The sequence below is a fragment of the Onychostoma macrolepis genome, chromosome 15 (assembly GCF_012432095.1).
Source record: "Onychostoma macrolepis isolate SWU-2019 chromosome 15, ASM1243209v1, whole genome shotgun sequence".
In the NCBI taxonomy this organism is placed as follows: Eukaryota; Metazoa; Chordata; class Actinopteri; order Cypriniformes; family Cyprinidae; genus Onychostoma; species Onychostoma macrolepis.
The window spans coordinates 7,756,037-7,773,283 of NC_081169.1; the positions used below are offsets into that span (position 1 = coordinate 7,756,037).

The 17,247-nt window shown below is 35.5% G+C and overlaps 1 protein-coding gene across 3 annotated transcripts; it reads left to right on the top strand.

Annotated features, from left to right (window-relative positions):
• The first annotated feature begins 431 nt into the window (after positions 1–431).
• Positions 432–17,247, top strand: prcp (prolylcarboxypeptidase (angiotensinase C)). Of its 3 annotated transcripts, none has more exons than XM_058745492.1 (10): positions 432–535; positions 798–991; positions 6,839–6,979; positions 7,619–7,720; positions 7,812–7,993; positions 9,363–9,514; positions 9,975–10,147; positions 13,515–13,682; positions 14,331–14,518; positions 16,487–17,247. In XM_058745492.1, the coding sequence occupies exons 2-10, from the start codon at positions 833–835 to the stop codon at positions 16,689–16,691; spliced, it is 1,470 nt and encodes a 489-aa protein (XP_058601475.1). In that variant the 5' UTR covers positions 432–535; positions 798–832; the 3' UTR covers positions 16,692–17,247. The 3 variants fall into 3 exon arrangements, with proteins under 3 accessions (XP_058601475.1, XP_058601476.1, XP_058601474.1); XM_058745493.1 differs by having other exon boundaries at positions 451–652; XM_058745491.1 differs by having other exon boundaries at positions 451–640.

Below are 17,247 nucleotides of genomic sequence, written 5' to 3' on the forward strand. Positions count from 1 at the left end.
CTCAGCTTATAGACTGCAAGTTAATACTTTTCTCCAAATAAACATGGTTATGACACAAACTATATTGTAGGAAATATAAATAAATTCTTTAATAAATCAAAGAAAGCTCCTTAAATAAATACAATGAAGGTAAATTATAACAAAATAACACAAATACAACTTTATTGCTCTAATAGACACTATCACAGATTCTTATACAAGTAAATAATTGTACACGTGTTGTTTTGAAGTATTGATACATTATGTGTATATAGATTATATATATATTTACACACACTACACATAATGTAACAAAATCTTAAACATATATAGATATATAGATAGACAAATATGTTAATAAATAAATTATAGGATACCATATATATTTATTAAGATTTTACTACAAATTAGTGGAAATGAGGAATAACAAGAAACTACAATACCCATGAGGCATCGCGGTGATCACGTTTTTACAATACGGAAGCACGTTGTGTCGTTATATGAAGTTAACAAAACATACCATTTATCGACAGAGAGGAGATATAATCCGTTTTGAGTGAGCACAGAGACAGATAGACACTTTTAATAACTATTCGCACACGACGAACAGATTTATCAAGCTTACTGCATGATCATTTTCTGAAATTTGAGAAATAAAAATGTAAAAGCTACGGTATTGTATTATATTAGGGCTTTACATTGCATCTCTTTTGTTTTTAATGTAGTTGTCAAATTTTTGCGTCATGGAGCAACTACGAGTCATATGACATCCTTCCTTGTTCCTCGTATGCAAATGATCCATCGCTTGATATTTTCAGATGCACTGTGACGGCCGGGATTCACTCATTCAGCCATGAGACTGATCAACACTGCTCTGCACTTCCTCCTCCTCCTCCTCATCCTCGGCTGTAATGCACTGGGGCTCAAACCACAGCTCTTAGGCAGACACACAGTCCAAACCAACTCTCAGCACACATCTGTCTCATACAAAACTTTTTATTTTGATCAACAGGTAAGTGTCTTACTTCATTGCTTCTCTTACCTGGTTTGTTCTTGGCCATAAGAAATCCATGTCAAGATATCAGTTTGTTTACATTGTTTAGAGATCACTTGATACTGTTTTTCAAAGAATATACAATATTATTATTTTTTTAATGTAATTTTCTGATGACCAATATGCATTTATCTAATTTCAGCTTTAACACAGTAAAAAACTAATTAAAATATTAAAACAAACAGACTAAAATAATACAATTTAGACTGCAACAATAAAACATAATATGCCTTTTTGGATGTTATTTTGCAAATTTAAATAAAAAAGATATGCATAAAATGGTATAAACGACAAGAATAATTATAGCAGTAATTTGTTTTGTTCTTGTTATCATTGTCATTATTATTGTTTAAATCATTCTAATTATACAAAGTTGCTTGTTATTTATTCTAAATGGCTGCAAAATTAATTCATATGTTTTGTGGTGTGGCTTAAAACAGTAGCGCTTAAATGCTACATGTTTCTCGCCTGAAAACGAATGACTGTAAAAAGTACGTTTTCAGGTAATATTTACTTAATAGTAAATACGACCCGCCAAATAGTGCAATTAATCAGTGCGTTCAGTAACCAATAATGTACAAAAGAGTAAATATCTGAAAAATAGTGGTTAGACCTATTACACCCTTCTCTAACCTTGATATTGTAATCAGAAACTTGTGACAGCAACTTGTTTGTTGTTAACATGTCAGCTGTTGTGATAGATCACAGTTGCAAAGCATTGCCATTCCAATCAACTTGTGTCAATCAGAAAGTCTTGTGATAGATCACATTGCCATCAGGCCTTATTTTGCAACCCGCAGCAGTTTTATCTGGTTGTGGCTGCTCATTAACTTACAACTGGGCTTCCGTTACGGATTTCCTTTATTTAATGTGTCCATAATCTGTGCCGTTCTGCTCTGTATTGTGTCTGCAGGAAATTTCCTTTTCCTTGTGGCCCCCAAAGAATAATAGCAGATCCTTTTGCCCCTCTGGGCTTAGGCCCGTGTGCAGATGCATAGCATTTGATGCTGGCAGTCTGCCCGTTTTTCACTTTATTGAATTGAAAGTGAGATCTTGAAAGTCCCTTGATTTTGGTTTTTGTGTGTGTGTGTGTGTGTGTGTGTCAGGTTTAACATGCTTTGACTAAAATACACTGTGGCTAATTTCTTTCTTTAATATATAATTATTTAAATCGTGATATGATGCTGCCAGTTGTTTAATAATTTAAGTCTCAGAAACATTTAATCTCATTCTTAGCCTGAAGAGTGGCTTAGAAATGAATCTTTTTCTCGCTATCTGTGGGAAAAGCTGACACAGGAAAAGCCCAGCGTCTAGTTTTAGACAAAAACAATCCTGTTAGGCTGTACTCTGAGCCTAATTACGTCTTGACCTGGAGACGCCAGAGTGAAGGCAATTGTTTCTCGGTGTCTGTTCAACTCATCCTCTGAGCCGTCAGGAAGATTAGGGCCATTTCCTGGCTTTCTTGCTCCTCATTGTCTTGGTTTTGTCCTTGTCAGCACTTAGTACGCCTTAAACGGTAGCCTTCAGTCGTAGCGGCACAGACGAGGCTGTTAAAATGAGGATTTACAAAGTAGAAACGCTACAGGAAATGGAACATGGGTCTAGGATTTTACATTCCCTCTGCGCTTCATTTCACATTCCCGCTCGAGCTGAGCTGTAGTCTGTCGTTTTTTAATTCTCTTTATTGAGCAGTTGAACAGTTGTCGAGGGGATATCCTTTCAGCATCTGTTGCTGGCTGTGGATGGAGAAATGGAGAGCGCTGTTTGACAAGCAACCAAGAGCAAAGCTGTTTTCAAATTCATTAGACGGAACAAAAAGCACTAATGTGAAACAAAATATAGGGTGTGATGTTGGCAAAAAATAAAATCTCATATATTTTTTGGGATTTCTTCAGTACTGATACACTACCGGTCTAACGTTTGCCGTAATTACATTTTAAAACAGTAATTACATTTTGAAGATGAAGATGAAGTCTCTTGTGCTCAGACAGACTGCATATATTTGATAAAAATACAGTAAAAACAGTAATATTATGAAATATTGTTACACTTTAAAGTAGCACAGGTATATTTGTTGCAATAACCAACAATACATTGTGTGGGTCAAATTATCGATTTTTCTTTTATGCCCAAAAACATTAGGATATTCCACATTTCCTACCATAAAAATATCAAATTAATATGCATTGCTAAGAACTTCATTTGGACAACTTTAAAGGCATTTTTCTCAATATTTAGATTTTTTTTTTTTGCACCCTCAGAGTTGCATCTCAGCCAAATATTGTAACAATCCTAACAAACCATACATCAATGAAAGCTCATTTATTCAACCAAATCTGTTTTTGGTTTTGTGGTCCATGGTCACATATATTGGATGGGGCTATTCAGTATTTAGAATGCAGTCATATAGTTAGAACTGCATTCTAGGCTATATAACACAGTGAAAACATGCAGAGTGTGTGTTTTTTAAAAATAAGTATTTTTATAAGTAGCACGATACTCAATAATTTCAGCTTGCACATCGATAAAGCAAAAATTCTGTAATGATCATAGACAATACATACCCTAAAACTAGATTTTTACTTTTATGATGAAAACATAGTAGCCTACGTGCTTCTTTCTTGCACAAAACTTGCTACCATGATGCTATATGTGGTTGCTAAGGGCTTCTATGTGCTTTTTAGGGTGTTGTTATGTGGCTTCTAGGGTACACTAAATGGTTGCTAGGCAGTTGCTTACTTGGAGAGGTTTTGTACCCTATAGAACAAAGATATCTGGAAAAAAAGATAAGTTCAACTTTCAGCAAATGTTATGTATGTAGTACAACACTATATAAATGTACCGTGTAAAACATGTACTTTAAAAATAAATAAATCGAATTAGTTCACTGAAAAAAATGAAAATTCTGTCGTAATTTATTCCCCATAATGTTTTTTTTTTTTAAACCCATATGACTTACATTTTCTGTGGAATTCAAAAGATGATGTTAGGAAGAATTTCCATGCTGCTCTTTTCCCTACAGTGAAAGTAAATTACATAAACTTGAAATAAAGTGCATGATTCATATAAACTCCTTTTTTTAAGCCTGACAATCTCTGGTCACCATCTACATTTGTTGTAATGGTGGAATGGAACAGTGTGAAAGTTCTTTAAAACTTCACAGTTTGTGTTCTCCAGAGGAAAAGTCAAACATGAAAATTCATCCACTGATTTGTTGTTCCAACCCTGTGGATATTTTTGTTTTGGGGTTTTAAAAGTTGTTTTTATAGCTGGAAAATGTTCACAGCTTTCCTGTAGATCAGGTTCTTCTTAAAAGAGCTTATGAAAAAGATTTTAGCCATGCTAAAGTAAAAAAAAAAAAAAAGACACACTTCCACATTTTCACATGGAAACAGGTAGTAGATTGATGACTCATGTTGTACATTTGCTTTGAAAGTCTGTATCAACCAGGAGAGGGCACTGCATTTCTGAACCGGTGTCCATAATGTGACTCATCTAACCTCTGCAGCCAAACTCAGATGTTTTGTTTTAAAGTTATAGGAGTACATTCAGTTCTCGAATCCGCCATAGTCCTTTTAAAGATTATTATATAGAAGATTTCACTTTATGTGTAATTCACAACAGAATAAGGATATTATATAAAAAAGAAGTTATACTACCGTTCAAAAGTTCAGGGTCATTAAGATTTCTTTCTTTTTTTTTTTTTTTTTTTAAAGTAATTAATACTTTTATTGAGCAAGGATGCATTAAATTAATCTATAGTGAGTGACACAAAACACATTTATAATGTTACTAAAGACTTCTAATTAAAATATGTGGTGTTCTTTTCTTTCTATTCATCAGAAAATCCTGAAATAATGTCTGCTGAAAATTCGATTTTGTATATTATTTTAAAATTAAATGTGAAATATTTGAAAATTCTGATATTTATAATAATTTTACCCTAATATTCAAAAATAAAATGCATGTACATTTATTGTAAACTATTTAAAAAAAAAAAATTATTATTATATTTATAATTGTTTTATCTATTTTATCAAGAAAATGCATGTACTTTTATGATTAAAATATTGTAAATATATATATATTTTTTTAAGTGGAAATGAATAGGCTTATAAATCATGTATAAAGGCCATTTTCTAGAGCTCGAGGCTTGAGTTGTTACAGCTTACACAGAAAATAACTCACTAAAGCATGTGAATATAGCTGACACTCATTTGACCTGCAGCCAGGCTCTGACTGCTGTTGAATGAATGTAACTGTGAGCGCTCTGAGTCCTTTTGCTGTCACTGGCTCATAAAATTTCTGGCTCTTTTGTTGCCAACGGGAGGAGAAAGAGGGTATTTACAAAAAAAAACAAAACACTAGAGAGAACATTCTTTATTAAGTGTTGGGTGGGATTCAGAAGAGTGAGAACTGTTAAGAACTGCAGCGTTGCAGCTCTGGGAACAAATTTTAACATTCTTTTTACTTCTTCCCTCAAACTTGGAGAATTTATGGAAATGTAGAAGACAGTGAACGGCCCCTGGACCGGGTGAATGGATATTACAATTCTGCTCAAACCGGAACTAATGTGGCATCCCTGATGCTGGCGCTAGATTTTAATACAAATTGAGGCTAATTATCCCTCCATCCTGCTCTGAGGTTTTACGCTCAACAATACAAGATGGCTGAAGGCCAGAAGATTGAGGAGAACACCCAGAAATAAAGACAGTCTTGTACCATTACTGTACAACAGGGATGTAACAACATTGTAACTGTTTATGGTTAAAACAGCAGGAGAACAACATTAAGAAAGGACTAGTTTCTCCCAAAAATTACAGTTTGCAGAAAATTTACTTACTTTCATGTATATGTTATACCTAATATGTATATGAGTTTGTTTCTTGATCGGAACAGGTTAAGTCACTTGCACACCAAAGGATCCTCTGCAGTGAATGGGTGCCATCGGAATGAGAGTCCATTCTCATTCTGATAAAAACATCACAATAAAAGTAATTCACATAACTTCAGTGCATCAATTAATGTCTTGTGAAATGAAAATGTGTGTGTTTGTAATAAACAAATCCATCAAATCCAACTTCAAGCTGTTGCTTCTGGCTTAAATATGAGTCGTCTATCCATATCTCCAGTGAAAGTCATTTTGTCTGAATCAGGGGAGAAATATGCACAGATCTAGCTTACAAGTGAAAACAATCCAAATCAGTTCTAAACAAATGTGTGGGTGGATTTTGATGTGAGAGGACAACAGGGGATGGACGGTTTCACTGGAGCAAACATTATAATCGATTATGAACTAGCAAAGGTTTAAAGTTAAAATGTCTTGATGGATTTGTTAATTACAAACATGCAGGTTTTCGCTTTACAAGATGTTTACTTGACTGCAGTGATTACTTGTGGATTAATGTGTGTGTTTTTTTAGTTGTTTGAACTCTCATTCTGACAACACCCACACTGTAAAAAAAAGAAAAAGAAAAGTTGAGCCAACTTAAAATTTTAAGGCAACCAGCTTCAGCAGATTTTTGAGTTTTCGCAACTTGTCGTTTTAAGTTTATACAATAAAAAATTTGAGAATCTCCCACAAAAATAAATTGAGCAAACTCAAAAATCTGCTGAAGCTGGTTGCCTTAAAATTTTAAGTTGGCTCAACTTTTTTTGTTGAAAATGTATGTGTGCTTAGAAATATTTCAAATGTATTAAAATTTTCCTTTTTTTCTAATTTTCTTTTCTTTTCTTTTTTTTCTTTTTCCTTTTTTAAATAAAAGCAGTTATTTTTGTGTCTTAATCAGACTTCTTTTAATACAGATTGACCATTTTGGCTTCTTGGAGAATGGCACATTCAAACAGAAGTATCTTCTCAATGACCAGCACTGGCACAAGGAAGGAGGCCCAATCCTGTTTTACACGGGCAATGAAGGAGACATCACATGGTTCTGCAACAACACTGTAAATATGCATTTAAAAAAAAAAAAACTTCTATAGAGGTATAGAGAATATATATATATATATATATATATATATATATATATATATATATATATATATATATATATATATATATATATATATATATATATATATATATATATTATTATTATATATTATTTTTTGGAATAATAATCTATAAACCTTTTAAATACAGACCTACTGTGAGCTTCAAAGTTGTTAATTGATGATACATGTTTTTGTAGACAAAGCCATCGCATTATTTCAACTTTATTTTATTTTTTTTAAATAATCATGTTCAACAGTAGATTTCCTTGCCAAAAAACAGGAAAAATGGATGGGGGAAAAACACTTCTGGAACCAAGGCCACTGAAAAAGTGGACAGGCGTTGTTGCACTCTATTCTGTTTGGTTCTGCAGAAATCATGAGCTTCACCTTTAACAGTTGATGATAATAATAAACACAGTGTCCATAGATAATCAGTATCAGTGTTATTCACATTATATTTATAGCATTATGAAAAATACTGATACAATATTAAAATTTTGCCATCCAGAGGAAGAATAAAGATTTAGTTACTATGCTGCTAACCCTTAGTCGAAATGGAAGCTCGATATCTCAACCTCTTCTTTTCCCTAGGGTTTCATGTGGGATGTAGCAGAAGAGCTGGGAGCTTTGCTGGTTTTTGCTGAACATCGCTACTATGGAGAGTCCATGCCGTTCGGCGAAGAGTCTTACAGCGTGAGTCCATACTGCTGCTCATGTCGAGCAGTAAAGGTCATTTAGCTAACACTGTCCTTGACCTTCTGGGCCTGTCTTTCCTTTTCTACAGAATGCAAAGTATCTGAACTACCTGACCTCAGAACAGGCTTTAGCTGACTTTGCAGTGCTCATCAAAGCTCTGAAAAAAACCCTGCCTGGAGCTCAGAAGAGTTCAGTCATCGCCATTGGCGGCTCCTATGGCGGGATGCTGGCGGCCTGGCTGAGGATGAAGTATCCCAGTGCAGTTGTAGGGTGAGTGTTTGTTCATGTGTACCAGAATATTAACAGCAAATATGAATAAAAAATACTTTATGCTTAAAATTTATACTTAAAATGATATTCACTACTGTTTTTTACCAAAAAATATAATTTTATGAAATGATTACGAATTTAAATAACTGTTTTTATTTCAACATATTTTAAAATGCACTTTATTCCTGTTATGGCAGAGCTAAATGTTCAGCAGCCTTAACTCCAATCTACAGTGTCACATGTTCCTTCAGAAATAAATATGCTTATTTGCTGCTCAACATTTCTTTTTCATTTCTTTATTTATTTTTTTTTGTGGAAAATCTAATACTTTTTTCTTTTGAACTTTGATTTTTTTTTTTTTATTAGTCAAAGTTCAAAAGAACAGCACTAATTTCAAATAGAAATAATTTGTATCATTTTGTAATTTGAACTTGTTCTTACTGACCCCAAAATTTTTAAACCCAGACATATGTATGTGTACATACATGCATATATAAACATGTACACATATATGCACACATTATATGGATAATATGGACAAACTGGGACACCTCCTAATTATTGAATTCAGGTGTTTCAATCAGACCTATTGCCACAGGTATATGAAATCAAGCACCTAGATACAGTCTGCATTTACAAACATTTGTAAAAAAAAGTTGTTCTTTGTAGCTTAGTGTATTCAAGCATGGTTCTATGATATTATGTGGCCACCTTTGCAGTAATTTGTGAAATTTTATCCCTGCTAGATATTCCATGGTCGACAGTAAGTGGTATTATTGTAAAGTGAAAGCGTTTAGAAACAGCAACAACTTAGCCATGAAGCAGAAGACCATGTAAAGCCCAGAGCGAGGTCACCGAGTGCTGAGGTGCATGATGCATCTTTAAATTTAAAGACGTTCTCGTCCCATGTGCAGCCCTCTTTATACATTTTCTTTTTTAATGTTAGAGGCTTCTGTTTCAGAGGCAGCATCTCTAAATCATAATCCGCAAGTAGAAATGTTTTACCTGCCACGGTTGATTTTCACTCGCATTTGGCAGGTTGGCGTGTATTAGTCTCAAGATGATATTGCAAACATTTAATAAGTGCTTAAAGGTCACAGCTAGTGTAGTTTATATCTAAATATGAAATATTAGTCTATTAAAAGTGCATTAGTACATACTTAATGGAGTATGATTCCTAGAAACTGAATAATATCTTATGTTTAGAGTGCCATGGGATTCTGGAATAGTAAAATGCATAACAGTAATGTGTAACCATGTGTTTAATTAAGGAAGGTGATGTAATGCAGCAGAGAAGTGCATGATTATGGGTTGATTTTTCTACTGTGAAATGGAATGATCAGTGAGTGTGACCTTCTGGTGTTTTCAGTGCTCTTGCTGCGTCCGCTCCCATCTGGCAGTTCATTGTGCCATGTGGAGAGTTTTACAAAGTGGTCACCAATGACTTCACCATCAGTGGCACCAACTGTAGCAGCAACATCAGGAGGTCATGGGCGGCTATTGACAGGGTCTCAGCAACAGGTTGGTGAATGTGATTGCTATGCTGCTTTGCCCCTTGTTAAAAATATTTTATGTGTAGATAATATTGTTGAAAATGTTTGGAAGATGCGGTACTGATTACAAAAGGTACAATTAAAATGAGAATCAATAATATAATCTTTTATTTCATATTTAGGAAACTTGATATGATTACGTGTTATCTAGTCTTTTTTTTTCTGAATGGAAAGAGAAAAAAGGGAAATATTTCTTAAACACTAAATAGGTAATCAGTCTGTAATTTAAAAAATAAATAAACAATACAAAAATCTCTGTAATCTAATTATGTGTAATTGATTTTTGTTTTGCTGATTTTGATCTGTACTCCTTTACTAGCCAACACTGATTGTTGAAGGATTTTGTGACACTCCATGGTTTTGTAGAAACTCTCTTTTTGAAGCTTATAGGTTTTCTTGGACTCATTTGATTGGCTTTCCTTTTATAGGTGAGGGTCTGCAGTGGCTGTCTCAGGAGTTTGGACTGTGTAATCCTTTAAAGACTCGAGACGATGTGGATGGCTTCAAGGCTTGGCTGCAGGAAACCTGGGTGAACTTGGCCATGGTGGATTATCCATATGAAGCTAACTTCCTCCAACCACTTCCAGCCTGGCCTGTTAAGGTATGATAAGTTCACTTCCAAGCTTTCCTTACAGAACATACTGTGGCACACACCTTCTGATAAAGTTCATACCTTGAAAGCACTGATGGAAATGTCTGCCAGGTGCATAAATGTACAAATGTAATTAAAATGTATCATGTTGAAGAATTATTACCAAATTCATATACTATGGTACGATGCTTACATGATACTTGAATTATTTATGCATTTATTTCAGAACACTAGAACTGACCTTTTCCTATCATTTTTACATAAATGGCATGTTTTTTCTGTAAATTGTGACTATGAAGTGGTAAAAATGAAGAAAAAAAGTATTACATGGTCTAGAATGAAGTATGACACACTTGACAAGCATAATGAATGAGTAAAACACAACAAAAGTCATTAACAATAAAATTCTACTTTAGCAGTTGGATTTCACAGCTAGTCGGTATGAATCATTCTCGCTGAATGATTTTCTCATTAATGCTGACTCACCTCTGATAATAAGTCAGTCGTTGTGCCCATTTACATCAGTATGCAAATAGCTTCATTCATATTCATATAGCTTCTGTTTTCTTTCACCCTCAGAATTGAGCTTTTGTTCAGGTTTTTGTTCGGTTTTGGTTAGAGGGTAGCGTGGACAGAAAACATGTTTATTGTCAGGACTCCTGAGGCATCCGTATTTTCATTCATTGAATCTATCTGACAAAGCAAAAGAAAATGAATATGAAGAGCCCTAGTGTGCATGACAAGAAAGTAATATAAGCTCTGATCCTAAAGCTAGTGAGCTGCTGACCTAGAGGACATTTTAAAATGAATCTGTGTTGCCATGTGCAACACACTTTACATCCATGTTTGACATTTCAGAGTGAAAGATGATAGTAAACGAGCAAAATAAATATAAAAATCATTGAATCATGAAGAGTCAGCATTACATACAAGATGAAGCCAGACTGAACACTAGTTTGCTAAAGCAATGCCTAAATAGCTATTTGTTGATTTGATTAAAATGATCCAATCAAGGCAATTCAGTAGGTTTTGGAACAGAGATAGAGTTGGCATTGTGAAATTTGAATCACAAAAGCTTTATTTTTGATGAAATGGTTTAATCATTTCATTATTTTATTTAGAAGCTTTTAGGTACATTACCCTATTTGTTTTTTTGTTTTTTGTTGGTAACTGTAGCTTATTTCTAGCACATATGAAGACTTTGCAGACATTGCAAAAGCTCAGATGGTTCACTCTTGAGAAGTTTTCTCCCCAAATCTGGTAATGTATGCAACCCCTATGGGTGGCTAAAGCAGTTTAGGCAGCGGGTGCAAAGAGGAGGCTTTTTAATGACAAAGCTAATGTGATTATGTGAGTGACTGAGAGAAGGGGGTATTGAAGGCTTAGGAGTGGGAAATCTGTTGCTGGAGATGAATGTATAAGCCTAATCCCATCTGAAAAGTAGAGAGAAGGTGCTTTGGACAGCCTCTGCTGGTTTTGTCATAGTATAAATCTTTGCTCGGACATGCGTGCAGCTTATCTCACGCACAGACCACCATCTCGGAAGAAAAGGTTAGCAACAACCTTCTCAAACCCACTCAAAGTCAGACATGACAAATATCATCCCATTATGGGTGATGTGTGTTGCGATGCTAAAATAAATTCTACTATCCCAGTTTAACGTGTAGTGATAACTATGAGTAAAATTGTGGTCACTTTCATCGTTGCATGGCGAAATTATTTTGAAGTCTTATCAGTAGTAATTGGTGGGAGTTTCACATAAATACCTCATACTAAAATCACACACTTGCTTTCTCCTGAATAAGCATTAAGAGATTCATTAATGCTGGCCGCATCAGAACACAAACTTGTTAATTTGTGGACTGATTTCATATGCTCTAAAACGTGTTTTGTTTTTCTATGCAAATTGTCTAAGCGTCCATATTGTTGAAAATTTCGCAAAGGATTCATGTTGTTCAAGGGATTTTTTTCATTTACCAATAAAAATCTTATTACACACTATTGAGAACGGACTGCAGTGACTGACATTTCGCAAATAAATTGCTAATGTGTTCGCACCTCAAGTCAACACTATGGCGCTTATTGTTAGTTTGAGTTTTCTGACAAGCAAACATTGGCTGAACCAAAGGTATGCAAGAAGTGCAGAGTTTCAAACTTCATCTTGGCAAAAACAGCTTCAACAAGCAACATCTCTATGACCAGAATTGTTGGTAACACTTTAGTATAGGGACCAATTCTTGCTATTCACTTGTTGCTTATTTGCATGTCTATTATTAACACATTGGCTGTGTATTAGTACTTATAAAGCACATATTGTGCATGACCATATTCTACATCCCTAATCCTAGCCAATACCTAAACTTAACTACTACCTTACTAATTATTAATAAGCAGCAATTTAGAAATTTATTGAGGCAAAAGTCGTAGTTAATGGTTTGTTAATAGTGAGAATTGGACCTTAAAATAAAATAAAACCGATTTTTTTTTTTTTTTTTTTACGTTTAAGTATGGAAATGCAGACATGAACAATTGGCGAACAGTACTTAATTTGGTGAGTTACCTTAGAATGTTTAAGCCAACAAGCTAGCTTAATTATATAATTTAGCAAACATAAAAATGATTTACCATCTCAGTAGTTGAGACAGTTTGCTTTGAAGTCCAGATGAAACGAAAGTAGCGACAAATCTTTTATTTTGTAGTGTGACAAACATCTGAGTGTAATGGATTATTGAAAAAGAAGAAAAAATGTTGGTCGGTGACTTGGTTCTATCCATTGTTTGATTGGATTTTGAGGTGTTGACGTTGCACTCAAAAATGAATGTGAACGTGCGGTCGATTGTGAAGGGACAGGTTTAAACCAGAAAATTTTCTGTGACGTGTATTTACAACTGAGATAAATTTCATTCCATGCCAACATTAATTCTCTCTATAGTGCCCCTTGTGGCAGTACTGACATTGCAACACATATTTGCATTACTGCAATCCAATCCAATCCAATTTATGTGGAGTCATTTTCCATAGATAACTGCATAGCTTGATATGTTTGTCAAGGTTTCTTTCTTTGTCTTTGAAACATTTTTACTTTGTTCCAGCTTGACTGTGATGAATTCCACTCCAGCAGAATTCCATTCCACTCAATTTCACATGCAAATCAGATGATTCCACAAAAAAAGCTGCATGGGGGATTTCACAGAAAGATTGTTTTGAAAGAACTGGGACATATGGAACATCTTCATACAGACACAGCTTTGCTTGTTTGCAGATCCAAATTGTAATTTGTGCCTTTGTTATGCAATAAAGCAGAACCGTTGCCATCTCTCTGAACACAAAGCCAGCTGTTTGCTCTGTGATTTACATGTGTTTTTCTGATTCTCAGGTGGTCTGCAAAAATCTTCATTTTAATACCAGTGCATCAGACAAACAGCTGTTGAATGGTATCTCTCAAGCCGTAAGGGTGTACTACAATTACACGGGAGATGCAGTCTGTCTCAACACCTCACAAACCGCTACTGGGAATCTGGGCTTACTTGGTTGGTTCTACCAGGTAAAATATTAAAATGTTTGCTAGTTTGACTTGATATGGCCACATTTATTTATATAGGTCATTGCATTCTGTTTTATTTTGATTCACATGTTGTTGAAGAATTATGATGTTGTGCTTTTCCATACATAAAAATTAATTATGGAAGAAAGTAGTGGAGCTCCAAAAATGCCAAAAAGCACTATGAAAGTTTTTTTTTGCGCTGTATTCCAAAATTTAAATGTCAAAGCGACCCAGTAGTGCACAACACAACAAAATCTCCACAACACAACCCATAGGACTAATTTCGCTGTGTTGTAGCTTGTTTTCATGGTGTTGTGTCGTGGCTTATTTCTGTTGTTGTGTGCTAATTTCATTGTGTTTCAGCTTGTTTCTGCCAGACCCTGTTGTTGTGTTTAAAATTTTTGTTGTATTGTGCACTGCTGGGCCACTGTACCTATAACTTAAGAACAGACCAAAATTGAAATTGTTATTGACAAAAAAATTACTTGGAAGTCTTTGGTCTGTTAGGTCACACTTGATCTGTTTTTCTCACAAAGCTAATGTAGGACAACTTTATGATACCTTTGTGGTGCCTTTATGTCGTTTTCTGTGTATTTTCATAAATGTTATAAGGCTAAAAACTACTATGATGTGGTGTAATATTTGCAGAGCTGTACAGAGATGGTAATGCCAATGTGCACAGACGGCGTTGCTGACATGTTTGAGCCACAGCCATGGAACTTCCAGGCCTTCTCCGACGAGTGCTACAGCCAGTTTGGAGTGCGGCCACGGGAAGACTGGGCAGAAATTGTGTACGGTGGGAGAAACATAAGTGCTCACAGCAACATCATCTTCAGGTAGGACCTTTTTGTTTTTTTATAATATAAAGCACTGCCTTAATTTTTCACTTTATACCGTAATTAAGGTTTAGATATTAGTTCTGTTCCAAAAGATTCAGTCATCTTCAATGTTGCAATGCATTCTGGTATAGCCTTCTCAACAAGTCATAGCCTACATTAAATGGTGCCTCAAAATTTGGGCATCACAAGGTATTTTAGAAAGTTTTGAACAACTTTCCTGTTAGGTGTCTATATACAGTGGGTACGGAAAGTATTCAGACCCCCTTAAATTGTTCACTCTTTGTTATATTGCAGCCATTTGATAAAATCATTTAAGTTAATTTTTTTTCCCTCAATGTACACACAGTACCCCATATTGACAGAAAAACACAGAATTGTTGACATTTTTGCAGATTTATTAAAAAAGAAAAGCTGAAATATCACATGGTCCTAAGTATTCAGACCCTTTGCTCAGTATTTAGTAGAAGCACCCTTTTGATCTAATACAGCCATGAGTCTTTTTGGGAAAGATGGAAGTTTTTCACACCTGGATTTGGGGATCCTCTGCCATTCCTCCTTGCAGATCCTCTCCAGTTCTGTCAGGTTGGATGGTAAATGTTGGTGGCATTTTTAGGTCTCTCCAGAGATGCTCAATTGGGTTTAAGTCAGGGCTCTGGCTGGGCCATTCAAGAACAGTCACGGAGTTGTTGTGAAGCCACTCCTTCGTTATTTTAGCTGTGTGCTTAGGGTCATTGTCTTGTTGGAAGGTAAACCTTCGGCCCAGTCTGAGGTCCTGAGCACTCTGGAGAAGGTTTTTGTCCAGGATATCCCTGTACTTGACCGCATTCATCTTTCCTCGATTGCAACCAGTCGTCCTGTCCCTGCAGCTGAAAAACACCCCACAGCATGATGCTGCCACCACCATGCTTCACTGTTGGGACTGTATTGGACAGGTGATGAGCAGTGCCTGGTTTTCTCCACACATACCGCTTAGAATTAAGGTCAAAAAGTTCTATCTTGGTCTCATCAGACCAGAGAATCTTATTCAGGTGTTTTTTAGCAAACTCCATGCGGGCTTTCATGTGTCTTGCACTGAGGAGAGGCTTCCGTCGGGCCACTCTGCCATAAAGCCCCGACTGGTGGAGGGCTGCAGTGATGGTTGACTTTCTACAACTTTCTCCCATCTCCCAACTGCATCTCTGGAGCTCAGCCACAGTGATCTTTGGGTTCTTCTTTACCTCTCTCAGCAAGGCTCTTCTCCCCCGATAGCTCAGTTTGGCTGGATGGCCAGCTCGAGGAAGGGTTCTGGTCGTCCCAAACGTCTTCAATTTAAGGATTATGGAGGCCACTGTGCTCTTATGAACCTTAAGTGCAGCAGAAATTTTTTTGTAACCTTGGCCAGATCTGTGCCTTGCCACAATTCTGTCTCTGAGCTCTTCAGGCAGTTCCTTTGACCTCATGATTCTCATTTGCTCTGACATGCACTGTGAGCTGTAAGGTCTTATATAGACAGGTGTGTGGCTTTCCTAATCAAGTCCAGTCAGTATAATCAAACACAGCTGGACTCAAATGAAGGTGTAGAACCATCTCAAGGATGATCAGAAGAAATGGACAGTTAAATATATGAGTGTCACAGTGTGATATTTCAGTTTTTCTTTTTTAATAAATCTGCAAAAATGTCAACAATTCTGTGTTTTTCTGTCAATATGGGGTGCTGTGTGTACATTGAAAAAAAAAAAAAAAAAGAACTTAAATTATTTTAGAAAATGGCTGCAATATAACAGAGTGAAAAATTTATGGGGGTCTGAATACTTTCCGTACCCACTGTATGCCAGCTTGTAAGGTTTTATAAGAAGGCAGCTCACTTGGTTTTGCAACAGAGATTTTAATACTATAATTGAAACGTTCCATTTATATGTTCTAGTTGGGGTAGATGTACTGCATTTAGTGATACTATGAGACCTAAAGATGTGTTGTCTTTTTCAGTAATGGAAATCTTGATCCATGGATGAGCGGTGGAGTGACCAGAAGTCTTTCAGAATCTCTGGTTGCCATTATGATTGATGGAGGTGCTCACCACCTCGATCTGCGCTACAACAGCGAGTTTGACCCAGCGTCAGTTATCAAAACACGGGTGCTAGAAGTACACTACTTCAAGCAGTGGATCAAACAGGCAGCAACAACTAAATGATCATTGAAATTAAACAAAGACAGTAAGAAACACAAAATGACCTATTTCTCTTTGAGTTAGTGGTTTCCTCCTTGGTACTTAACTGAAAATATAGTTTTTGTTGGGGAGTGGAAGGGAAGGTTTTTTTGGGTGGGTCATGATCATAATGTTTAGGTTTCTTTTTTTTTTTTTTTTTTTTGGTGCAAAACAAGAATGTACAGTAGGTTTTTCTGAGAAATTGAGGAACTGAAAGTGTCAGAAAACACCAAATGCAAAACCACTCAGGGGAAGTGTCCTTTGCCAAAGTCTCAATGTTTAATTGTAGCTATACAAATGCTACATTCACAGCTATGGTTTTTGACAAAAGTATGCTACATTTTAAAGGAATAGTTCACCAGAAATTAAAATTCTCTTATTTTATTTACCTTCTTTTCCTTTTAAACTCTTCTGAATTTTTTTCTCCCATGAGTACCATATTTGCTGTTCTGTGTTTTTCTTATGTTGTGATTGATTACTAGATATGCAAGAACGAAACTTAGTATTTGAAAACCACAATAAAGCGGTCAAAGCTAATTTA